Raw genomic sequence first — 24742 nt, forward strand, 5'->3', positions numbered from 1 at the left:
ACAGTTCCAATCCGTCTCTGAAAGGATGTTAACATTAAAGAATATATTTATAAACTTTACATGTTTGTTGTCACCATTTAACTCAGTAGGAACAGATGAAGCCTGTAATCTGTTTACTGAAACTGTAAATAAATGTATCAAGGGAATGATGATTTTTTTAACATGTTTTTATATCAGGAGTAATTTTCATTTGAAAGAATAAACTCTCTGAAAACATAAATAATGATTATTAAAATAAAGAATAAAGAACACATCCTGATATTTTTCTGCAGGCCTCCTGACCCCAGGATAAACACATTGAAACACGCTGAGCTGTAAACAGAGGGATGATCTGAGGGTCAGATATATATAGATATATATATCTATATATATAGATATATATATTTAAACAGTTTGTTCAGTGATTCTGAATTAATGTGATGTTTCCGCTTCACACTGCGTTTTTTCCGATGGGCGGAGCCTCAGTCACCTGACAGACTACAACCAGCTGGGTAAACATGGCGCCTGTCTCTGGATGTGGACGTTACCTGTAGCGCTGCTGTCTGCTGTCTGGGTCTCTGTCTCGGTTTTGAGCCCAGGTCCACCGGACCGGGATGGACAGGAGTCCTCCAGAGAGGAAGAGGAGGAGGAGAAGGAGGACAGAGAAGTCCCTCTGAGGCTGCTGTGATCCTGCAGCATGAATGTGATCTCAGTCCGGACCTTCATGAGGCTGCTGTGATCCTGCAGCATGAATGTGATCCCAGTCCGGACCTTCATGAGGCTGCCGCAGGAGGACGGTCTTTGTTAACCCAGTACGCTGCTGTGGATCCGTCCCGGTGGATCAAGTCGTCTCTCAGGTTGATTACGAACCGTTCTCCGGGTGAGGTCTAGCTGCAAGGCCCGGTCTGCCAGGGACCCGTTAGAGTACTAGCTTCATGGTGGTGTGAGTCTGTGGAGCTGATTAACGGACTGACCCTGCAGGATGAGCAGTCTGGATGAGCCCCGTCCCTGTGTGCGGCCAGCTGCTGTGTGAGCACCGTGTGTCTGTGGATCGTGCCGTGCGTGCGTCGTGGATCGTGCTGTGCGTGGATCGTGGATCGTGCTGTGCGTGGATCGTGGATCGTGCTGCGTGACCTGCTGCTCATGCCTGGTTCACCTCCAGCACTATGATAGGCTCACCTGACCTGGTGGCCTTCACTAAAGAGGATGAGTATGGGCAGAATACTCCAGACCCCTGGGGTATCCCTGATGAGTTCTCTGTCCCCCTTCATCCCCTGGCAGACTTCAACCCCTGGGCCAAAACCTCCTACGCAAAGTTCACCAAAGATTTCATCCTCATCTCCGAGTTCTCGGAGCAGGTGGGTCCTCAGCCCCTCCTCACCATCCCCGATGACCCCAAAGTCTGCGGCACCTTTGACCTCAACTACTTCTCCCTGCGCATCATGTCTGTGGACTACCAGGCCTCCTTTGTGGGGCATCCTCCTGGGACCGGCTACCCCAGGCTCAGCTTCGTGGAGGACTCCAGGGTGGTGCTGGGTGACTCCAAGGAGGGGGCGTTCGCCTACGTCCACCACCTCACGCTGTACGACCTGGAGGCCAGGGGCTTCGTGAGGCCGTTCTGCATGGCGTACGTGTCAGCGGACGAGAGGAAGATCATGCTGCAGTTTCAGGAGCTCTCTCTGCGGTTCTCTCAGGCCTCCGAGAGTCTGAAGGCCGGGAACAGGAGAGCCTTCGCCAAGGAGCTGCAGAGGAAGCTGCGAGACCTAGAGTAAGACCTCTACCTGCCGTCCCACGTAGACCAGATCCATCCATTAAAGATCCTCTCCTCACATCTTATATGATCTTATTAATGATAATAATAATAATAATAATAATAATAATGATAATAATGATAAGAAGAAGCATTATATTAATAATAATAATAATAATAATAATAATTATGATAATATGAATAATAATATTAATGATAATTATCATAATAATAATAATGATAATTATAATAGTAATAATAATAGTAATGATATTAATAATACAAATAAAAATGATAATAATAATAAAAATAACTTTATTAATAATCATTATAATAATAAAAATAATAATAATAGTCAAGTCAACTTTATTTATATAGCACATTTAAAAACAACCAGTGTATGCCAAAGTGCTTTACAAGATAAAAAATACAAAGTACATGAAGACAACAATAAACAACAACATAAGAGGATATTACTGTCCTCCTCATGAGGAGAAGAGATGGGTCTTCAACAAAGATTTAAAACATTCAACAGTGGGGGCCGATCTTGCCACTCCAGAGCTCGGGGGCCGCTGCTGCAGAGGCTCGGTCCCCCCTGGGTTTTAAGGCGACTTTTAGGCACATCCAGGAGCAGCAGGTTTGTTGACCTCAGTGCTCGAGCTGGGTTGTGAACATGGAGAAGATCAGCCAAGTAGGATGGTGCTAACCCATTTAGGACCTTGTAAGTTAAAAGTACAACTTTAAAATCAATCCTGTGGCGGACTGGGAGCCAGTGGAGAGCATGCAGCACAGGTGTGATGTGCTCCCTCTGTTTCCTGCCAGTCAGGAGGAGAGCAGCCGCATTTTGAACAAGCTGCAGGTGCTGAATAGATGACACGTCTAAGCCCCCATACAAAGAGTTACAATAATCAAGCCTAGAAGTAATAAAGGCATGTACCACTCTCTCTAAATCCTTGGGAGGGAGATAGGCCTTCACCTTAGCTTTAAGTCTCAGCTGGAAGAAGCTGGCCTTAACCACAGAAGATATCATTATTTAATAATAATAATAATAATTACAATCCTAATTATAATAAAGATAACAGCACAGAGAGGTGATCAGAGCTCAGACCTGCTCCTCAGGACCTCCTCTCAGCTCTCTGTGATCTATCAGAGTGAAATAAAGATTTAATTCTAAAGGTTTAAAGTGTGAAGTTGAAGATAACTGAAGCCGTGCTCTCTCTCTCTCTCTCTCTCTCTCTCTCTCTCTCTCTCTCTCTCTCTCTCTCCCTCTCTCTCTCTCCCTCCCCACAGGTACACTCACTCTGTGTTACAGAAGGAGGAGGGGCTACAGAGGGAGGCGGGGCCTCAGACCATGTACTCCGCCCACGCCGTGGAGAAAGCCAACGAGCTGGCCAACGTGGAGAAGAGCATCTACGAGCATCGAGACCTGCTGAGACAGATCAGCTCGTACCACCAGCGCCCCCGCAGAGACCCCCACGCCGTCTCCTGCCAGAAGTGCATGAACGAGTGTCTGAGCGAGTGCGAGGAGCTGCTGGAGAGATACGCCAAGCTCGCCAACCCCGTCACTTACAACAACAGAGGGGGGAAGGTGGAAGGGCGGGGTCGGGCTGACGACGTGGAGGACGTGGACGGGGAGGAGGAGGATGGCGTGAAGCGCAGGCCGTCCTACACGCCGCAGCTCATCAAAGCCAAGTCTGCAAAGTGTTTCGACAAGCGACTGAAGACCCTGCAGGAGCTGTGCGACCAGACCTTCTACCAGGCCACGGTGGGGCTGCTGAAGGACACGGAGCGGAGCTTCAGGGGGGATCTGTGCTACCTGCACACACGACACCTGGACAGGGTCTTACGCAGGAAGCAGCCGGTCACCAACTTCCTGTTTGAGGAGGATCTGGGAGAGGACGAGGACTGGGGATCTGTGAGACCGTTCTGTGCTGTGAATCACGTGGTAGATAACTTCACCACCCTGAACCTTCCCCCCATTGTGCTCGGACCAGATCTTCTGGAGCTGGACTCTCTGGAGCCTCCAGACCTCCTGGACCCGTCTTCTGAGACGAGTCAGACTCAAGAGAGCGAGCTCGGGGTGGTGGAGAGCCATCTGGAGTCCTCCCCCTCAGACCAGACTCTGGAGACCCAGGGGAGCTCGGAGGAGACCAAAGGGAGCCTGAGCAGTGGGACGGGTCCCACTGACGGGCAGCAGGATCTTAATCAGACCTCTGAACCTCCTGACCTTGACTCAGACCTGACCCCAGACCTGGACCATCACACTGACCTGGAGCGTGAGAGCAGCAGTGAAGAGATGGAGACCACAGCGGGGGAGGACAGTGGAGGGGACCAGACCCCCGTGTCTCTGCTGGAGGTGGTCTCTGAGCTGGGGGGCGATGGAGAGACTGGGTCTGCAGGGACTTGTGAGATTGAGTCAGATTTGTTGGTTCCCATTGACACGGCATGCTGTATGTCCCAGGAGGGCTTCCTGTACGAGGCGTCTGCCCCTGAGACGGCGTACCATCGAGACTTGCAGTCCTGTGACTCCATGGTGGTGAACCAGGAGCCCCAAGCCCTTCTTCCTCTGCAGAACGACTATGCGGTGGGTTCCCCGTGCTCAGAGAGCCCAGCAGGTGGACTGGAGCTCCCTGTCGGAGCTCTGGGAGACACCGTCTCCCGTACATCCCTGGAGGAGGGGTCGGACTGTACCATGAGTGCCTCCACCGGTTCGGAGCGGGCCGCGTCTCCTCTGGGGTACGGGAGGGTGGTGACCCTGCGTCAGAGGAAGAAGGCCGGGCAGGGGGCCTTGAGGTTTGTGCGGCAGTACCCCTTCGCGATGCAGGCTCTGTGGTGTCTGCTGAGCGGGAGGACACTGGTGGTGCTCGGGACGGACGAGGGGAGAGTCCGACGCCTGGTCTCGGCTCTGGCCCTCTTTGTGCCCGGGCCTGGGAGGTGTGGAGAGCGAGTTCAGGCATGGCTGTCCTGCCCCTTCACGCTGACCGACCTGCAGAGGTGGAAGCTCGTCGGGTTGCAGAGGTAACTCCACCCACATCACGTTTGACCCTTTAACGGTCTGACAGCAGGCGGTGCACACGGTCTCTGTAGAGGAAGGTTCCTGTCTCTCTCTCTCTCTCTCTCTCTCTCTCTCTCTCTCTCTCTCTCTCTCTCTCTCTCTCTCTCTCTCTCTCTCTCTCTCTCTCTCTCTCTCTCACCTGTCTGACTCTCAGCTCAGAGCTGTGGTCCTTCATGTTGGAGTCTCTCTGTGTTCATGGCGTGTGTTTCAGAGAGAAGCTCTGTAGTTTCTGCTCCTTCACATACAGAGTTTTATTTAACCTGAGCATGCAGGACACTGATTCCTCCTCTGACCCACAATCCTCTGCTCAGCAGGCGAGCCTTCACACACAGAGAGCTCGGAGGGTCAAACTTCCTCCACAGAATCAATCCTCATCATCATCAGATCGACCCGAGTGTCAAAGTGTCTGATGATGAAGAGGGGGCGTGTCTGCATCTGTGTAAACTCGTAGCCTCATGTGTCTGAATGCTGAATGTGTGACTGCCCCCTGCTGGTTCAGGACTAACGTGTCCCTGTCTCCCTCAGAGTGGCGTCCCCGGTGGGTTCCAGCATGCTGTTTTCGCTGTCTCGCTACAGCCGCTACATCTCCATCCTGGACGCCGACCAGAAGACCTTACGCTGTCCGCCATACTGTGGTCAACTCCTCGCCAACATAGCCACCCACCGCACCTACATCCGCCGGGGCTCCACCTACTTCCTCCACCTGCAGAGCACGCTGTGTCGCCTGGCAGCCAAGGCCTTCCTGTTCACCTTCACCCACCACCTCCACCTGCCGGTCAGCTCCACGGAGGGGCCCGAGGTGGTGGAGGGCCGCTGCCGCTGCTTCCTGCAGGAGCAGCTGGGGCTGGGCGAGGAGGACGGCCTGATCCTGCTCTACCTCAGCCAGCTCATCACACAGCAGTACCTGCAGCCCGCCACCGGGGGCAGCGCAGCAGCCACCTGTTTCAGTTTTAACTACACCACCAGCGTTTTATACAAAATCTGAAGAACACATCCGGAGCTTTAGGAAGGTCAGAGGTCAGGAGAGACTGAACTCTGGATCCCTCCGACTCGCTCTCTTCTTCTCTGGTCTCTCTCTCCTCTGTGTGCAGGAAGGAGGAGACAGAGCGAGGGATGAACAGAGGATGCTGGTCCTCTCAGAGTGAGGGATGCTGTTTCAGGTGTAGGTGCATGAGGACTCGGAGGAGGCGTGTTTTCTGTGTGAGTTATGATGCTGCATGTCCAGAGTATGACGTCACTCACCTGTGTGGTCACCTGCTGAGAGCGTGACGGTTCCTCTCAGCAGATATTTAACCCCGTCGTGTCGCTGTCGTCTGCCGTCGTGAGAGTGTCGTGGTGTCAGCATGAGGCCGTCCCGCGTGGAGTGTCTCTGGTCGTGTTTGGATCACGTGGCGGAGACGTTCTGAGACGGTGACGTCGTGTTTGTGTAGATTTTATTCTTAAAGAAAAAAAACGTACTTCCTGTGCCATCGAAGCAAAGCGTTAACGTGACTCCTGATGTTGATCAGTTTAACTTATTTATTCCTCTCCTTCGTTTAATGTGCCATGAACTAAAGTCTGTATTTATTGTTATAATCTGGATTAGGATTGTTCCTCTGAGATGAACCAGGTCTCCTCTGTGAGGCCTCAGAGTTTACTGTCACGGGTTTGAAGTCAGAATATAAAGAGGATAAAGTTGTGAATTTAGGAAATGAAGTATTAATCAGACAGGAACCAGGCGAGTCTGGAGTTTTATTTTGAAGGGCTGTGACCTAAGCAGCGTGTTTAAGAAGGTCTTTCACATTAAAGCTGAACAAGTTTAATGTTCATGATATAAAATCAAAGATCCTCCAAACATGAGGACTCCATCACAGGTTAATCTGAGTGACTTCAATCCTGATGATGAAAACACGTCACACCTTTATTCTGGTAATATTAAATCTCTTAACTTCACAACTTTATTCTCATTAAAGATTTTAACTGAAAACTTTATTCTGACTTTAAATTCCCAAGATTCAAACTTGAAGTGATTCTTTTTTTAAAGTTACATTTTTATAATATTCCAGCTTTATTCTGCTAACTTTACGTCTTTATTCCGGTAATAAGACGACTTTACCTTCATAATATTCCAACTTTTTGCTCTCACATCTTTATTCTAATATAGTTTATTTTTATTGAGTTTTGAGCGTTTTGTTTTTATTGATCGGTACGCTGAAGAAAAGGGTCGAGGCCGGGAATCGAACCAGTGACTGCTGTGACTGTAGCCTCTGTGTACGAGTCACTGTTACACTCCTCTATCCTGACTTTAGTCTTTATTCCAGACTTCATTCCCATTGAATTAATTTATTACCTTTTATATTCTGTCTCTTAAAACATCAGGTTTATCCTCTCTTTACTCTCTCTCTCTCTCTCTCTCCATCTCCATCGCTCTCTCTCTCTCTCTCTCTCTCTAATAAACTGTGTTCACTGAATCAGACTTCCTGTCCTGCGGTGGCTCTAACTCTCTGGTCCAGCTTCAGGAGGTCTTCACATGTGTGTTTGTGCTTCAGTGAAAAGACTCTGAGTGTGTTTTTAAGGCGTGCTGTCGCGCTGACGCTGAGATGACGTCAGACGCGGCGCTCTCGTTCTGTATGTTGAATGGTAACTGTTTGTGACTGCATGGTCAGACTTTTATTGTGAAGGTGAAAAACTGCTGTCCTTCCTGTCACTGTAAGGAACGTTTATTGAACTTTGAACACCCCCCCCCCCCCCCACCCCTCTTTCGGACTGACTTTAGAGCAGTCTGTGTTTTATTTTGAAACTTTGGATATCTCGCTGATGTGACTTTTATTTTGGTACTTCCCTCCAATGCAAAAAGCAGAATGTAATCTAAAGAGCCATACCACAGTGTGCTTATCGTCCTCACACGGTGTCCTTATGTTGCCATATCATACCTTTTTGTACGCCACCATGAGGGGGCGCTGTGCTCACCATGAGGGGGCGCTGTGCTCACCATGAGGGGGCGCTGTGCTCACTGTGCAGTGATTAGAATAAAGCACGTCGTGAATGTCTCCAAGTTTCTTTATTTCCTGTTTTATTCTGACGCAGGGCGAGGAGGAGGAGTCAGGATTACTGAACACTGATGAACCTGTGGGTCAGCATCAAACACAGAAACCCACAGAGTGTGTGTGTGTGTGTGTGTATAAATATGAAAACATTAACAGGTTGTTTTCTGTGCTGAGCAGTAGTCTGAGTGTTTTTAAGTCTGATCTTCAGCAATCAGTGAAGAATAACTTGAGTGTTTCAGTGAGGAGGTGAAGCTGGTGATCAGACCTGCAGCAGCTTGTTCTTGTGACATTATGAACTGACGTCCATGAACATGTTTCTGCATCCTCACAGCTCTGTCTGAGCCCAGCTGCAGGTTCTGCAGACTTTGGAAGAACGGTTTTATTCTGAAGGTCCTGAAAAGCCTCAGCTTTAATCTATGTTTCCTCTGCAGCTAAAACTCCTCACTGGAGCTTTAATCTCAGACTCACTCATGAAGGCCGGGAGGTCTGACCTCGCTCTGCTGAAATGAGTTTGAATTGAAAAACTAAATCTAAACTGTTCAGAAGAAACCCGTCGTTACTTTGGCCTCACCTTTACTCACCTGAACTCTGGTCCACACAGAGAAACAGAGCTCTGTGTGTTCATGATCATTCAGAGACATGTAGGTTCAGATAATGTTCTCCTGGTTTATGTAACAGGCCTTCAATGTGTGAGATGAATTTAAGCTCAGGTTTAAAATCTATAAAACTTAAAACTCAGATTAACAAACAGAGAGAGAGAGAGAGAGAGAGGACGTAAATCAGGATTCTTTTATTTAAAATCAAACCACAAAGCGATGAAGAAGAACAAGTTAACAGCTTCAAACACTGACATCTCTGTCCAGAACCCCCCGTTTAACCCTCCCCCCTCCCTGTCAGCCCTTTGTGTATGAAATGAGAACACGAGTTAAACCTCCCCGAGCTCTCAGACTGATCCAGACGCTGCTGAGCCGAGGGAATGAAAAAACACAACAAACACTAACGATAAGAAATAAAAATGGCCCCTCTCAGTCGACCACCTTCTGCTCCCATCGACCCCCGCCCATCCTCCAACGAAGGCAGCTGAGGATGAGGAGGATGAAGAAGATGAAGATGTTAAGTTTGTGGATGGAATGAGACGACGGCGGCCCGAGGTTTGAGACGCCACAGACGGAGGACGAGGAAGACAAGCAAAGACCGATCCTAGCCAGAACATCCTCGGCATCCACAGTGGGTGCATTCAATGATCCTCCCCTACAGAGAGAGAGGGAGGGGGAGAGAAGGAGAGAGGGAGGGAGAGAGCAGTTTCTCTGGTTAGTTATCCTCTTCTCTGTAAATCAAACAGAGGCCTCATGTTGTTGTTGTTGTTGTTGTTCTTGTTGTTGTCTGTCTTGAGTGTCAGACTCACCACCTCCAGCTTGCTCTTGGGAACTCTGCAGATGCAGTTGGTTCCAAAGTTTGTGTCTCGTGTTTGGATGCAGCGCAGGCAGCACAGGTTCTCGTAGCCCTGCTTCTTCCACTTCGCAATCAGGTTCTTGTCTGCGTATCCTTCCTTTATACAGTACTCATACAGCTCTGTGAGGACACACACACAAACATACAGGTTGAGGGTGACTGATGAGGAGGACATCATGTATTAGTATAGCTGATCAGGTGAGTGACCGGGTGAGTGATCAGGTGAGGACACTGACCTCTGCTGATGGCTTTCCTCTTGTAGAAAAGGTCGAAGATGTAGCGACTCCGCTGATGGTGGAGCCTGAAGATGGGCCACAGAGACTCCACCTTCCTCTTCCCCTCGTGAGGCTCTGTTTCAGCTGAGACACAGAAAGACTTCAGAGACACTTCAAGACACAGCTGCTCAGGTATGTCAGGTGAGGATGACGTCAAGTATAACATGTTATATTAAAGTATAACAGTTTATATTAAAGTGTAACATGTTATATTAAAGTATAACAGGTTATATTAAAGTATAACAGCTTATATTAAAGTATAACATGTTATATTAAAGTATGACTGTTTATATTAAAGTATAACATGTTATATTAAAGTATAACATGTTATATTAAAGTATAACAGGTTATATTAAAGTATAACAGGTTATATTAAAGTATAACAGCTTATATTAAAGTATAACATGTTATATTAAAGTATAACAGCTTATATTAAAGTATAACATGTTATATTAAAGTATAACATGTTATATTAAAGTATAACAGCTTATATTAAAGTATAACATGTTATATTAAAGTATAACAGGTTATATTAAAGTATAACATGTTATATTAAAGTATGACAGGTTATATTAAAGTATAACATGTTATATTAAAGTATAACATGTTATATTAAAGTATAACAGTTTATATTAAAGTATAACATGTTATATTAAAGTATAACAGCTTATATTAAAGTATAACATGTTATATTAAAGTATAACATGTTATATTAAAGTATAACAGCTTATATTAAAGTATAACATGTTATATTAAAGTATAACAGGTTATATTAAAGTATAACATGTTATATTAAAGTATGACAGGTTATATTAAAGTATAACATGTTATATTAAAGTATAACATGTTATATTAAAGTATAACAGTTTATATTAAAGTATAACATGTTATATTAAAGTATAACAGCTTATATTAAAGTATAACAGCTCATATTAAAGTATAACATGTTATATTAAAGTATAACAGCTCATATTAAAGTATAACAGCTCATATTAAAGTATAACAGCTTATATTAAAGTATAACAGCTCATATTAAAGTATAACAGGTTATAGTAAAGTATAACATGTTATATTAAAGTATAACAGCTCATATTAAAGTATAACAGGTTAAATTAAAGTATAACAGGTTAAATTAAAGTATAACAGCTTATATTAAAGTATAACATGTTATATTAAAGTATAATAGGTTATATTAAAGTATAACATGTTATATTAAAGTATAACAGCTCATATTAAAGTATAACAGGTTATATTAAAGTATAACAGGTTATATTAAAGTATAACAGCTCATATTAAAGTATAACATGTTATATTAAAGTATAACAGCTCATATTAAAGTATAACAGCTCATATTAAAGTATAACATGTTATATTAAAGTATAACATGTTATATTAAAGTATAACATGTTATATTAAAGTATGACATGTTATATTAAAGTATAACAGTTTATATTAAAGTATAACATGTAATATTAAAGTATAACAGTTTATATTAAAGTATAACATGTTATATTAAAGTATGACAGGTTATATTAAAGTATAACATGTTATATTAAAGTATAACAGGTTATATTAAAGTATAACATGTTATATTAAAGTATAACAGGTTATATTAAAGTATAACATGTTATATTAAAGTATAACATGTTATATTAAAGTATAACAGCTTATATCAAAGTATGACATGTTATATTAAAGTATAACAGTTTATATTACAGGATAACAGGTTATATTATGGTATAACAGGTTATATTAAAGTATAACATGTTATATTAAAGTATGACATGTTATATTAAAGTATAACAGGTTATATTAAAGTATAACAGGTTATATGTTTGTTCAGGCGCAGATTTCTCCGCTGCAGCTCTTGGAGGATCTTCGTCTCTATCGGCTCACCTTCTCTCATTTTCTGATCCAGCTCGTCCAGAGTGGGCTCGATCAGCTCCCAGCCGTCTGGAGGAGGTTTCCTGCTCCTCTTCACTTTCGGCATTTTCCTCTAAAGTATAAAAATAAGAACAAAAGCTGGAGGTGTTTTTACCTACGAGCCGTCGAGTCCGTCTCAGGCGCGGAAGTTTGACGTCATCGCGGGGTCCTTTTCTCCTGCTTGGCTCGTGCATGACGTCACAACCCAAAATAAACACACTCCATCATTTCAGTGTTTAAAAGCAGTTTATACCTCCTCAGTCTGACACGTTAATAACCTTTATTCTAACAGTTATTGAGCTCAGTGTGAAGGTGTGTAGAGGTGTGTGTGGGGATTAAATCATTACTGAAGTCTTTCTCTCGGTCCGGGCTTATTGCATCACTTTAGCACGCGAGCATAATGCCTTAAAGTAAATATCACAGTTCAGCTTATTTTATCTCATGACACGTTTTATCCAGCTAGAATGTTTTATATTATTTAAATGAATGTGAAACACATTTTTTAAAATTGACATTATATTTAATAAACACATAAAAACTCCTTGTTGTGTTGGTTTGTAATCAGGCATATACCTGGACTGCTATCAGTATTGTGTTACTCACAGTGAGCGTGAGGTGAGCCAGCTGTCAGCTCGTGCTGCGGCTCTAACTCACCTGTTGTATGACAGTGTTTGTGTTAAGGTGTTTTTTTAAACAGGCCTCGGTCGTCAGGATGCCCAGAGGAGGTAAGAAGGACCCAACAGCTGTTTCTTTACCTTTACCTGTGATCTGTGATTCACCTGTTAGTCCACTGTTAGCTAACACACCCACTGCAGTCAGCACACCTGTGCGCGAGGACAGGTTCTCTGTGATCATGTTAACATCAGCTTCCATGAGTGTGAGCTTCACCTGTCCGTCATCTGCTCCTCCACCTGCCGCACAGCTGTGTGTGACGTCATGTGTGTGATGCTCACCTCTGCAGGTAGGAAAGGAGGCCACAAGGGTCGCGTGCGGACCTATACCAGCCCCGAGGAGATCGATGCTCAGATGAAGGAGGAGAAGGAGAGAAAGAAGGTTTGTTGACCTGAAGGCTCAGGACGGGTGCACCGTGAGCCGTGACGTCACGACCTCTGACAGGTGAGGTGGATAACATCACCTCACACAGGGTCACCTGTCAGGGGGCGGGGTCTGTCAGGCAGCAGGTGATGTTAGAGGACTGGGTCAGGTGTTGTAGTCTGCAGGGTCAGGTCAGGACCTACCTGAGGAGGTCTGAGGGAGGAGGACAGGTGAACAGGTGAGTCCTGGTTCTGATAGAGAAGAGTCTGAACACTCAGGGATCTCAGTGTGTGGTGTATGTGGAGCTGCAGACCGGTCAGGGGGTCCATGCTGAACCCTGTCCTCCTCTGAAAGCTGCAACAACAGACATGTGAGCATCAGACCTGGACCACCATCAGATCTGGACCACAGAGAGATCAAGAAGGATGGAGGCTCCACCTCACAACTCCAGGACTAAAAGGATCTGCTGCTGACGTCTCACACACCTTCAGAGGTCTAGAGGAGTCCAGGTCTCAGCAGGTCCTGGTCTAAAGAGAGGGAGGTTCACACAGGGTCAGACCGTGTAGGGTGCAGGTTCCTCCGAAGAGTTTCTCAAACTCCTGAAGAGAATCGGAAGAACCTGACTAAGGACCCACTATAACCTGGACCTGGTCAGGTGTTTGGATGAGGTGGACCTGGTCAGGTGTTTGGATGAGGTGGACCTGGTCAGGTGTTTGGATGAGCTGGACCTGGTCAGGTGTTTGGATGAGGTAGACCTGGTCAGGTGTTTGGATGAGCTGGACCTGGTCAGGTTTTTGGATGAGCTGGACCTGGTCAGGTGTTTGGATGAGCTGGACCTGGTCAGGTGTTTGGATGAGCTGGACCTGGTCAGGTTTTTGGATGAGCTGGACCTGGTCTTACTCTCTCCTGTGTGTGCTCTGTCTGTTTTCGGTGTGTTGCAGCACGAGCAGGAGCAGGAGGCGGGTGCAGCTCAGACCGACCTGACGGAGGAGAAGCTTCCTGCGTCTGGATCAGAGGACAGCGATGATGAGAACTCAGCGGTAATGAAGGACCGGTCACAGAGTCACACCTGATACCTGCAGCTCTCTACGAGCTCTCTGTGTCTAGCTGCAGCTCTGTGTTTGTTTCAGAGGAGGAGAGCTGGAGTGGAGGGCCTGATCGAGATCGATAACCCCAACAGGATAGCTCAGAAGTCCAAGAAGGTGACGCAGATCGAGGTGGATGAGCCCAGGCAGTTATCGAGGAGAGAGAGGTGAGTGTTCCTCTGTGCTGTTTCATGGGAGAGAAAACTGTTTACAACGTGTGTGTGTGTGTGATGGATCTTTCTGTATGGCACCTTCTCCCTCTCACTCACACACACACACACACACTCTCACACAGGGAGGAGATTGAGAAGGTGAAGGCGAAGGAGCGTTACATGAAGATGCACTTGGCGGGGAAGACGGATCAGGCCAAAGCCGACCTCGCTCGTCTCGCCATCATCAGGAAACAGAGAGAAGAGGCGGCGAAGAAGAAGGAGGAGGAGAAGAAAGGTAAAGAAACTGTAATAATCTGTCAGGTGTCAGGTTTGTGTCTTTACCTTTAAAGGTGACATATCATGCAAAATGGACTTTTTAATGGTTCTCTACCTGAAATCTGTGTCCCTGTCTACAAACCCCCTGAAAGTAAAAGAATCCATTCTGCCCCTGTTCTGATTTCTCCACCTTTCTGTAAATGTGTGCTGAAACCAGCCGTTTCAGTTTTCAGTGTTTTTCATACGTCACAACGCCATCCGGTCTGTAACAGGAAGTCAGAGCTCGGAGCTTGTTCAGCCCATAGACTGTATAAAATACAACTCAACCCCTCCTCCGTTTTTCATTCCCTGCACACATGTGTGCTAACAAGGAGCTTAGGAGGGAGGCATGCTAGTTGTAGGCTGTCTTAATAAACACAAAGGTCGGTTTTACTCCCCACGTCTGCAGATTTGAAGATCTAGTGGATGATTTTTAGTTTCCATGGAAAAGTGCTAGCGCTAGTTAGCATAGCCACATAGCTACATGTTGGTCGCTGTGTACCAAGACACACGTCGACATAATGACAAATAAAACAACAAGAAACACTAAATCTGTGACCAATGGTTCAGAAAGGTCCTGCTGCAGGCGCCTCTCCATCAGGATCAGATTCTGGATCAGATTCAGAGGGTTGATGTAACGCGGGTCTGTGAGCAGCCGTGTATATTCAGCCAACATGTAAACATTAGATCAACGTGCTGGACAGCCGAGGCCACACCCACTTCCTGAGGGGGCGTGGTCAAAGAGCTCCTTCTCATTTAAAGGCACAGACACAGAAAACAGCCTGTTCTGAGCAGGGCTGAAAAAGAGGGGTTTACAGGCAGACCAGAATCTGATTTCAAAGTGTTTTTATGAGCAATAAACTTTAAAGACATGTTTTGGGGACCTCTCAGACCAATATATGTTGATGAAAAAGGGCATAATATGTCACCTTTAAAACTCATCATAAACTGTCCTCAGAGATTATTTTATACGTTTGTTTCAGTTGATTCTACATTTCTGACCGTCAGTGTTCAGTGAGTTCCTCTCTGCTGGATGAAGAGAACACAACTTCTGTTCCAGAACTTTAATAATATGATGTTTCCCCTCTGTAGACCTCTGACCAGAGAACCACCTGATGTCTCTGATCAAGGTTTAATTCAGATGTCAGCTGTGCTCGGTTCTCCGTCAGAGACTGACTGTGTGGTCTTTTGTTCCTCCCCTCAGCTAAAGACTCGGTGGCAGCAGCCTCAGCAGCCTCCAGAGGAATGAACTCCCTGAAATGATGCAGGGTGTTCCTCAGAGTCGTTCATGGACGGGTGATGAATCTATATTTGACTATTTTTAAAGACGGATTGATGAAGTTGTCTGTTACATAATAGAGAACGAGGAGAGGGGCGGTCCTCGTGGAGCTCTTCAGGAAGTCAATTAAGAAAGGAGCCGTCTTCATGTTCACACTGAACCTCCTCTAACCTCCGTCATGTACATGATTATTAAACATGAAGCTGTCACTGTACAATACACACTTTGCTAACTGAGCTTTGCCACTATAATTTTTTTTCTGGGGTCTCACACTGTAAATAACAGACTCATGAATATATGTCAGATTAATATGACGACCCAGTCACATGTCTCTGTGTCTTTATTTCCTGTGAGCTGCTGTCAGAGTCCAGGATGCTTCATCACAGCCAGATTATCATCATCATCATCATCATCATTATCAAACATGTAGAATCAAACAGTGATTCACTGTGGGGGGGGGGGGGGTATGTCTGAATCATCATGGGTTATATTTAATCCTGATAATTATCATTATTATGTTTTTATACTTTATAATGAGGAACATATAAAAGCCCTGGCTCACACTCTGACAGGAGGTGGCGCTAATGCGTCGAATATGCGTGTTTCACAAAGCAGCAGAAGAAGAAGAAGGAGAAGGAGGAGGACGTGTGCTCTGATTGGTGGAAAGTTTGGCGGACTTTGTCCCCGCTGAGCAGGAAAGCGTTTTTTGTTGGAACACTGGAGAGTCCAGATTCAGCGCGTGACAGCGGCAGGAGAGTCCACCTCACAGGTAAACTAAACACATTGACTGTTTTCATGTTGAGGCTGGAGTCAGTTTCATTTCAAAGACCTCTTTCATGTTTTAATATCAGTTTAAGAGGAACTTAGTTTCCTGTTTTTAATGTTTTTATTTGTCTGTTTTTTTCCCGCGGTGTCACAACACTCCTGATGACGTCACGTGCATGCTTATGGTTCGACTTTAACCGTTTTAAAGTGTTTGTGGTTTAAAGTCAGAGCAGAGTTTTAAACAGGTGAACTGGGACCAGGTGTTGTATGTAAACCGGTTCACAGTTCGGTCCGTTCGAGCTGTAGCTCCGTTTCCCTCGAGCTCTGGACTCTGTGGGTCCGTTTCCCTCGAGCTCTGGACTCTGTGGTTCCGTTTCCCTCGAGCTCTGGACTCTGTGGGTCCGTTTCCCTCGAGCTCTGGACTCTGTGGGTCCGTTTAACTCCAGCTCTGGACTCTCTGGGTCCGTTTCCCTCGAGCTCTGGTCTCTCTGGGTCCGTTTCCCTCGAGCTCTGGAATCTGGGTCCGTTTCCCTCGAGCTGTGGACTCTGTGGGTCCGTTTCCCTCGAGCTGTGGACTCTGGGTCCGTTTTACTCGAGATGTGGACTCTGTGGGTCCGTTTCCCTCGAGCTGTGGACTCTGTGGGTCCGTTCAACACAAGCTCTGGACTCTGGGTCCATTTAACTCGAGATGTGGACTCTGTGGGTCCCTTTCCCTAGAGTTGTGGACTCTGTGGGTCCCTTTCCCTAGAGTTGTGGACTCTGGGTCCGTTTTACTCGAGATGTGGACTCTGGGTTCGTTTAACTCAAGCTCTGGACTCTGGGTCCGTTTCCCTCGAGCTGTGGACTCTGTGGGTCGTTTCCCTCGAGCTGTGGACTCTGGGTCGTTTTCCCTCGAGCTCTGGACTCTGTGGTTCCGTTTCCCTCGAGCTGTGGACTCTGTGAGTCCGTTTCCCTCGAGCTGTGGACTCTGTGGTTCGTTTCCCTCGAGTTGTGGACTCTGTGGGTCGTTTCCCTCGAGCTCTGGACTCTGTGGTTCCGTTTCCCTCGAGCTGTGGACTCTGTGGTTCCGTTTCCCTCGAGCTGTGGACTCTGTGGGTCGTTTCCCTCGAGCTGTGGACTCTGTGGTTCCGTTTCCCTCGAGCTGTGGACTCTGTGAGTCCGTTTCCCTCGAGCTGTGGACTCTGTGAGTCCGTTTCCCTCGAGCTGTGGACTCTGTGAGTCCGTTTCCCTCGAGCTGTGGACTCTGTGGGCACGTTAACTCGATAATAACACACACACCGTTGAGCTGCTACACACAGATCCTCACCTGATCTGACTTCAGACCAGATCCACAGATAAGACTGCAGGTCTCTGTGGGACTGGAGGAGGGGTCAATGTTTGATCTGGGTTACCTAACTCTGTTTTTACTGCTTATCAGTCCAAGTGAGTCAATGATTACCTGATGTGAGCAAGTCAGGTCACAGCTGGAGCCCCATGTGCTTCTGTGTGGGACTGCAGGGTCCATGTGGGTCTGATCCAGCACCTAGAACTTTAGTGTCCCTGTGGGGATAGTTAGCTTCACAGACACAACACACAGCTCAGGATCCAAACCCTGACCACACAGACTGACAGAAGAAGACTTTGTTGTTGTTGTTGTTTGTTTTCTTCTTCTCTGGTTTCTAAATGTGAAAGTTGATTTGTGTAACTCAGTTGATAATAAGTCGTACTCTTCCTCCGCTCACTCTCTGTTTAGATGTGTTTTGTAGAAGTTTTGATGTTTGAACTTTCACCCTCCATGAAGCTCTTCGGCCTCATTCTGTGAAATCTATAAATAAAGGCGTTTCTCTCCTGCAGAGGTCGGGTGTGTCGAAACACGGTTTAGTTTTCCTGATTCTGAGAATCTTCTCCTCTTGTCCTCCAGAGCAGCAGCGACCATGTCTCTCACTAACGGCCACCATGTCAGCAAGGAAACCTGGGAGTCACACAACGCCATGATGCTGGAGCCTCTGTCCACCAATGACTCTGAGGTTTGAGCTTCTTACGTTTCAAAACATCAAACCAGAGGGCAGGTCCTCCTGAGGGTCTCCTGATGAACTATAGGAACTATAAAGTGTGTGTGTGTGTGTGTGTGTTTCAGGTGTTCAGCATCATAAAGAAGGAGAAGCACAGGCAGACGTACGGTCTGGAGCTGATAGCGTCGGAGAACTTTGCGAGCAGAGCCGTTCTGGAGGCTCTGGGTTCCTGCATGAACAACAAGTACTCGGAGGGATACCCGGGTCAGAGGTACGCTGAGTGTTAGCATCCTAGCATCCTGTGTGTGTGTGTGTCCTCAAAGCCCTAACCTTATGATGTGTGTGTTCAGGTATTACGGCGGCACGGAGCATGTTGATGAGCTGGAGAGACTCTGCCAGAAGAGGGCGCTGGAGGTTTACGGTCTGGAGTCTGAGAAGTGGGGCGTCAACGTTCAGCCGTACTCAGGTACGTTCCCCTCGGTGTCTCGTGAACATCCTCCTCGTGTCTCTGACTGACGTGTCGTACTGTGTTCACGCTGTTAGGCTCACCTGCTAACTTCGCCGTATACACCGCCATCGTGGAGCCTCACGGAAGGATCATGGGCCTGGACCTACCTGACGGAGGTCACCTGACGCATGGCTTCATGACGGAGAAGAAGAAGATCTCAGCCACGTCCATCTTCTTTGAGTCCATGCCGTATAAGGTACGAAACCAAGACATGCTGTTTCACATGATAAAAACTACTGTTCCACGCGCTGTTACATGCTCCGAAACGCGCTCCAAAGCGCGCTACGAAACGTGCTCTGTAATGTGCTCTGTAACGCGCTCTGTAACACGTTCTGAAACACGCTCCGAAACAAGCTCTGTAACGCGCTCTGTAACACGTTCTGAAACGCGCTCCGAAACAAACTCTGTAACGCGCTCTGTAACACGTTCTGAGACGCGCTCCGAAACAAGCTCTGTAACACGCTCTGTAACACGCTCTGTAACACGCTCTGTAACACGCTCCAAAATGCACTCTGTAACGCGCTCTGTAACACGTTCTGAGACTCGTCTGAAACGCGCTCTGTAACGTGCTCTGAAACGCGCTCTGAAACGCGCTCTGTAACGCGCTCTGAACCGCGCTCTGTAACGCGCTCTGAAACGCGCTCTGTAACGCGCACTGTAACGCGCTCTGTAACGCGCTCTGTAACGCGCTCTGAAACGCGCTCCGAAATGCACTCTGTAACATGCTCTGTAACATGTTCTGAGACACGTTCTAAAACACGCTCTGTAACACGCACCGAAACATCTTCTGTTGAATGCTCTGTAACACGCTCTGTAACACGCTCTGAAATGCACTCTGTAACGCGCTCTGTAACATGTTCTGAGCGGGTTCTGAGACACGTTCTGAAACACGCTCTGTAAAACACTCTGAAACACGCTCTGAAACACGCTCTGAAACATGCTCTGATATGCACTCTGTAACATGCTCTGTAACATGTTCTGAGACACGTTCTAAAACACGCTCCGTAATGCACTCTGTAACGCGCTCTGAAACACGCTCTGAAACACGCTCTGAAACACGCTCTGAAACACGCTCTGAAATGCACTCTGTAACGCGCTCTGTAACATGTTCTGAGACACGTTCTGAGACACGTTCTGAAACACGCTCTGTAAAACACTCTGAAACACGCTCTGAAACACGCTCTGAAACATGCTCTGAAATGCACTCTGTAACATGCTCTGTAACATGTTCTGAGACACGTTCTAAAACACGCTCCGTAATGCACTCTGTAACGCGCTCTGAAACGCGCTCTGAAACACGCTCTGAAACACGCTCTGAAACACGCTCTGAAACACGCTCTGAAACACGCTCCGGAATGCACTCTGTAACGCGCTCTGTAACGCGTTCTGAAACACGCTCTGAAACACGCTCCGGAATGCACTCTGTAACGCTCTCTGAAACACGTGAAATAATGAAACAGAAGAAGTCTCCTTGTCCGTTAAAGGAGAGAGAACGCCGTGATGTCACTGCGAGGAGGTCATAGACTCAGAGACATGGTCTCTCATATATTCTGTCTGATCTCTTCTCTGTGTTCATGATCAGTTTATCATGATATTCATGTTTCAGTGTTAGAGCCTGAATCCACTAGGAGCAGGTTTCATGTAGACCTGAGTCTGGAACACGTGAGCCCTCCTGCTCTCAGTTTAACCAGATTAGACTTGTTAGTCTCAGAATGTGCTCGTGGCTCCTCGTGAAGGCTGACCAGATAAGAAAAAGAAGAAGAAGAAGAAGAAGACAGGCAGAGTGATGGAAACAGAGGAAGATAAGAAACCCTTCATGGATCCGTCTCTGAGGGAATGTACCTGTTACAGCAGCAGAGGTCGTCAGGTCAGAGTGGAGCAGAATAATACTGAAGTAATAATATAATGAGAATAATAAATAGAAACACTTCAAACACCTGACCGAGTATCTTCACCCTGTCCGCTGCTCGTGTTCTCTGAGCGTTCAGCTGAAGACCAGCTGCTGCAGTTATTCATGATGTTCATGTTCAGGCTGCACCTCAGGGTGGTTTCGGAATCTTAATATCTTCTGAACCACGTTATAAATAAATCCATCCCCCATACAGTGTGTGCCGATAGAAAGATTAGCTACGTAGAGCCAAGCGTTTTTTTAAAACCAGGCTGTAAACATGTTTATTAATGCTGCAAAGATCGACTCTTTGAATGGGTGTGTATGTGGTTTCTGCAGCCAGCCTCTAGTGGACGCTCAGTGAACTGCAGTTTATAACACTTCCACATGGGCTCCATATTCAGAGACTTGCTGCTTGAGCTGAAGGGTCGTCCTTTAACACCCGGCTGTGTTTATAATATAACGTGATTCTGACCTCAGCCTCTGCTCTCAGGTGAACGCAGACACCGGATACATCGACTACGACAGACTGCAAGAAAACGCTCGACTGTTTCACCCAAAGATCATCATCGCAGGTCACACACACACACACACACACACTCACTCACTCACTCACTCACTCACTCACTCACTCACTCACTCACTCACTCACTCACTCACTCACTCACTCACTCACTCACTCTCTCACTCACTCACACACTCTCTCTCACTCACTCACTCACACACTCTCTCTCACTCACTCACACACTCACTCACTCACTCTCACACACACACACACTCTCTCTCACTCACTCACACTCACTCTCACTCACTCTCACACACACACACACACACACACACTCACTCACTCACTCACTCACTCACTCACACACTCACTCTCACACACACACACACACACACACACACACACACACTCACTCACTCACTCACTCACTCACTCACTCACTCACTCACTCACTCACTCACTCACTCACTCACTCACTCACACACTCACTCACTCACACACACTCTCACACACTCCCTCTCACACACACACACTTGCACTCACACACACTCTCTCTCACACACACACACACACACACACACACACACACACACACACACACACACACACATTCTCTGAATCCTGCATCTTCTTCAGGGACGAGCTGCTACTCCAGAAACCTGGACTACGGCCGCATGAAGCAGATAGCCAATGAGAACGGGGCGTACCTGATGGGGGACATGGCTCACATCAGCGGGTTGGTGGCGGCTGGAGTCGTGCCCTCGCCATTTGATCACTGTGACATTGTTTCCACGACGACACACAAGACGCTGCGAGGCTGCCGCGCCGGACTCATCTTCTTCAGGAGAGGTAGGGACCGGACCCCTCAGCTGGACCTTGGTCCACATTTCTTTAGACTAACATGTGACTCATATCCTCCTCCTCTTCCTCCAGGTGTGCGCAGCGTGGACGCTAAGGGGAAGGAGACTCTGTACAACCTGGAGTCTCTGATCAATCAGGCCGTGTTTCCAGGGTTACAGGGAGGACCTCACAACCACGCCATCGCAGGTAAACCTCTCACCTGTGGTGTCCTCACTGTCTCACCTGTCCTCTCCTGTGATGTCCTCAGTGTCTCACCTGTCCTCTCCTGTAGTGTCCTCAGTGTCTCACCTGTCCTCTCCTGTAGTGTCCTCAGTGTCTCACCTGTCCTCTCCTGTGGTGTCCTCAGTGTCTCACCTGTCCTCTCCTGTAGTGTCCTCAGTGTCTCACCTGTCCTCTCCTGTAGTGTCCTCAGTGTCTCACCCGTCCTCTCCTGTAGTGTCCTCAGTGTCTCACCTGTTCTCTCCTGTGATGTCCTCAGTGTGTCTCACCTGTCCTCTCTAAGGTGTCGTGTGTTTGGTCCTCAGGTGTGGCTGTAGCTCTGAAACAGGCGATGACAGCAGAGTTTAAAGTCTATCAGACTCAGGTCCTGGCTAACTGCAAAGCTCTGTCCAGCGCTCTCATCGACCATGACTACAAGATCGTCACAGGTGAGTCCTCCTGGTCCTGGTCCTGATCCCATTTAAACAACATTTGCACACGTGGAGTCACATTTCAGTCGTCTGGGCCTGAAGTAGACCTGAGCGTCCACGTGACTCGACCTCTTCTTCAAACCTTGAACATGAGCACCTTTAAATCCTGTGGATATATACGGGTTTGATGTGTGTCTCTGTCTCTTCAGGCGGCTCTGACAACCACCTGATCCTGCTCGACCTGCGCAGCAAAGGAACAGACGGAGGACGAGCTGAGAAGGTTCTGGAGGCCTGTGCCATCGCCTGCAACAAGAACACCTGTCCAGGTACCGTGAGCAGGGTGAGATCATGTCCGTCTGTCCTGTGGTCTCTGTCTCTGTCTTCATGTCTCTCTCTCTCTCTCTCTCTCTCTCTCTAGGGGATAAGAGCGCTCTGCGTCCCAGCGGTCTGAGGTTCGGCTCCCCTGCTCTGACCTCCAGGGGTCTGGTGGAGGAGGACTTTAAGAAGGTGGCGGACTTCATCCACAGAGGTGACTCCACGCGCTCATGACGACACGTCAGAACAAATCAAACTAAAGATGTCTACAGTTAGTCTGAGTCAGGGGACGCTAGAGATCCACTGAGACTGACACACGGGATTCAATGAGCTGATTGACCTGAGATAGAGGTCAGAGGTCACGCTGATTGTCCTTAGAGGTCAGAGGTCACGCTGATTGACCGTAGAGGTCAGAGGTCACGCTGATTATAACGCTCTGTTTTTAAGAGTTAGGTCAGAGGGTTAGACCTCAGAGGTTTAAAGACAGAGAAACTAAAGTCAAACTCTCATTGTTCCTGAGATCTCATGGACCTGACTCCACATGATCGCAGTCTGACAGTCGTCCCCCCTCTCGGTCTCCTGCAGGTATCGTGCTGACCCTGGAGGTGCAGAGAAGTCTGGATCCAAAGGCCCCTCTGAAGGAGTTCATCCAGGCTCTGGCTCAGGGGGAGAAGTTCCAGCAGCGGGTCTCAGAGATCAAGGCAGAGGTGGAGGCGTTCGCCGGTCAGTTCCCCATGCCGGGTCTCCCAGAGCTGTAGATGGACGGGCCGGTCTCTGCTGGACCTGTTTCTGACTGTACACCTGCTGAAGTTGTCCCTGTTTAAAGGAGTCCTCCTGGTGTTAGAGGATCTCTGAACCGCCTGAATCTGCAGACCAGCTTTACTCACTTTGATGCTTTTAAGTTTCCTCCAAAGCTTTTTGATCCTGTGAGCTTTAATCTGATCTGTGCTGCTGAGAAACAAAAATCACTCCCTCCTGTCTCTCACTCCCTCCACTGACTCCCTCTTCTCTCTCCCTCCTCCTCTCTCTCCCTCCTCTCCCTTCCTCCTCTCACCCAGCTCTTTCCCATGAAGTCCCCTCAGAGTGAGCTCACCTGAGAGGGGCCGACTGATGGGCGTGACTGTTTATTTCGTTGTCCCCAAAGTTCCTCCTGACGAGGAGCCTAGAGATCAGCTGTTTGATGTTTAATAAAGATGTGAATTCTTCTGATCAGTGATCAATAAAGTCGTCTCTGTCTCTCTGTCCTCACAGCTTCTTCTTCTTCTTGAATCACATTAAATGTGTTGTTTACTTTAACAGAGTCTTTATTTGAGTCTCTAGTCTCAGAGCTCAAACAGGTGAACGTGTCCTCAGGTGTCACCTCGATTCAGGCTGCTCACATTAAGAGTTCATCAGAAGGCCGTCAGGTTTGCTATCTGCAGCAGGCGGTTTATTAATTTCTTCAGTTTCTGTTTTTCTTCAGAGAAGTCTTAGTTTATAGAAACAGCTCCCTCTTGTTTGATAGCTGTATGCTCCATCATGTTGGAGCGTTACTGCCCCCTCCTGGTGAGGAGTCTGGACTCTGACAGTTAAACTTTAAACCTCCTGTCTTTCCTGAAGTGATAAAGGAATCAGTTAAACAGAGAGACTGACCTCAGGTGTGTATATGATACCTGCCCCCACACACTGAGAGGACACCTTCAGGTTTATATTACAGAAGAACTCTCTTCACTTGAAGCCTTCAACTCTGAAACCAGACAGGTGAGACCATGAGCACCTCCTGTGTTTCTAACTGTTACCTGTCTGTGATCACATCCCTGCACTTTAACAAGTTTCACCTCTTTGTTTATGTTTTAACTTAACGTCTGTGATCTGTTCATCAAGTCACATTTATTGTGATGCGTGGGGAGCTCACAGGTCCCCTCTGAGAAAGAGATCTCAAGTTATTATTGACTGTGTAATAAAGTTTATTATT

At 47.2% G+C, this 24742-nt stretch overlaps 4 protein-coding genes across 5 annotated transcripts; 3 read left to right on the forward strand and 1 right to left on the reverse strand.

Moving 5' to 3' along the window:
* Window positions 1-463: 463 nt before the first annotated feature.
* On the forward strand, window positions 464-7813 carry smcr8a (Smith-Magenis syndrome chromosome region, candidate 8a). Its single transcript, XM_034711144.1, has 3 exons — window positions 464-1747; window positions 3020-4747; window positions 5310-7813. The coding sequence occupies exons 1-3, from the start codon at window positions 1146-1148 to the stop codon at window positions 5767-5769; spliced, it is 2790 nt and encodes a 929-aa protein (XP_034567035.1). The 5' UTR covers window positions 464-1145; the 3' UTR covers window positions 5770-7813.
* Window positions 7814-8585: 772 nt separating this feature from the next.
* Window positions 8586-11619, reverse strand: bud31 (BUD31 homolog). The gene is made up of 4 exons (XM_034711146.1): window positions 11434-11619; window positions 9499-9621; window positions 9216-9382; window positions 8586-9061 (listed from the first exon to the last, which is right to left on the reverse strand). Exons 1-4 carry the CDS (start codon window positions 11525-11527, stop codon window positions 9011-9013), a joined length of 435 nt encoding a protein of 144 aa, XP_034567037.1. The 5' UTR covers window positions 11528-11619; the 3' UTR covers window positions 8586-9010.
* Window positions 11620-12036: 417 nt separating this feature from the next.
* pdap1b (pdgfa associated protein 1b) lies at window positions 12037-15648 on the forward strand. The gene is made up of 6 exons (XM_034711145.1): window positions 12037-12185; window positions 12422-12513; window positions 13437-13535; window positions 13626-13747; window positions 13876-14027; window positions 15252-15648. The coding sequence occupies exons 1-6, from the start codon at window positions 12122-12124 to the stop codon at window positions 15308-15310; spliced, it is 588 nt and encodes a 195-aa protein (XP_034567036.1). The 5' UTR covers window positions 12037-12121; the 3' UTR covers window positions 15311-15648.
* A 313-nt stretch (window positions 15649-15961) lies between these two features.
* shmt1 (serine hydroxymethyltransferase 1 (soluble)) lies at window positions 15962-24038 on the forward strand. Of its 2 annotated transcripts, none has more exons than XM_034711148.1 (12): window positions 15962-16095; window positions 17997-18097; window positions 18208-18353; window positions 18433-18548; window positions 18626-18786; window positions 20972-21053; window positions 21620-21832; window positions 21917-22030; window positions 22369-22491; window positions 22683-22799; window positions 22892-23002; window positions 23374-24038. In XM_034711148.1, the coding sequence occupies exons 2-12, from the start codon at window positions 18005-18007 to the stop codon at window positions 23544-23546; spliced, it is 1449 nt and encodes a 482-aa protein (XP_034567039.1). In that variant the 5' UTR covers window positions 15962-16095; window positions 17997-18004; the 3' UTR covers window positions 23547-24038. The 2 variants fall into 2 exon arrangements, with proteins under 2 accessions (XP_034567039.1, XP_034567038.1); XM_034711147.1 differs by having other exon boundaries at window positions 15965-16095; window positions 17992-18097.
* The last annotated feature ends 704 nt before the right edge of the window (window positions 24039-24742 follow it).

Source organism: Notolabrus celidotus, chromosome 20 (genome assembly GCF_009762535.1).
Source record: "Notolabrus celidotus isolate fNotCel1 chromosome 20, fNotCel1.pri, whole genome shotgun sequence".
Taxonomy (NCBI): domain Eukaryota; kingdom Metazoa; phylum Chordata; class Actinopteri; order Labriformes; family Labridae; genus Notolabrus; species Notolabrus celidotus.

Excerpts from the sequence above, each read along its gene's own strand:
- bud31 (XM_034711146.1), bottom strand. The coding sequence starts at position 11,527 with ATGCCGAAAGTGAAGAGGAGCAGGAAACCTCCTCCAGACGGCTGGGAG. Across the intron at positions 9,622-11,433 it reads GGATCAGAAAATGAGAGAAG|CTGAAACAGAGCCTCACGAG; the intron begins GTGAGCCGATAG and ends TCTGTGTCTCAG. Across the intron at positions 9,383-9,498 it reads GAGGAAAGCCATCAGCAGAG|AGCTGTATGAGTACTGTATA; the intron begins GTCAGTGTCCTC and ends GTGTCCTCACAG.
- shmt1 (XM_034711148.1), top strand. The coding sequence starts at position 18,005 with ATGTCTCTCACTAACGGCCACCATGTCAGCAAGGAAACCTGGGAGTCA. Across the intron at positions 22,492-22,682 it reads TGACTACAAGATCGTCACAG|GCGGCTCTGACAACCACCTG; the intron begins GTGAGTCCTCCT and ends CTGTCTCTTCAG. Across the intron at positions 22,800-22,891 it reads CAACAAGAACACCTGTCCAG|GGGATAAGAGCGCTCTGCGT; the intron begins GTACCGTGAGCA and ends CTCTCTCTCTAG.
- pdap1b (XM_034711145.1), top strand. The coding sequence starts at position 12,122 with ATGACAGTGTTTGTGTTAAGGTGTTTTTTTAAACAGGCCTCGGTCGTC. Across the intron at positions 13,536-13,625 it reads GCGATGATGAGAACTCAGCG|AGGAGGAGAGCTGGAGTGGA; the intron begins GTAATGAAGGAC and ends TGTTTGTTTCAG. Across the intron at positions 13,748-13,875 it reads CAGTTATCGAGGAGAGAGAG|GGAGGAGATTGAGAAGGTGA; the intron begins GTGAGTGTTCCT and ends ACTCTCACACAG.
- smcr8a (XM_034711144.1), top strand. The coding sequence starts at position 1,146 with ATGATAGGCTCACCTGACCTGGTGGCCTTCACTAAAGAGGATGAGTAT. Across the intron at positions 1,748-3,019 it reads AGGAAGCTGCGAGACCTAGA|GTACACTCACTCTGTGTTAC; the intron begins GTAAGACCTCTA and ends CCCTCCCCACAG. Across the intron at positions 4,748-5,309 it reads AAGCTCGTCGGGTTGCAGAG|AGTGGCGTCCCCGGTGGGTT; the intron begins GTAACTCCACCC and ends TGTCTCCCTCAG.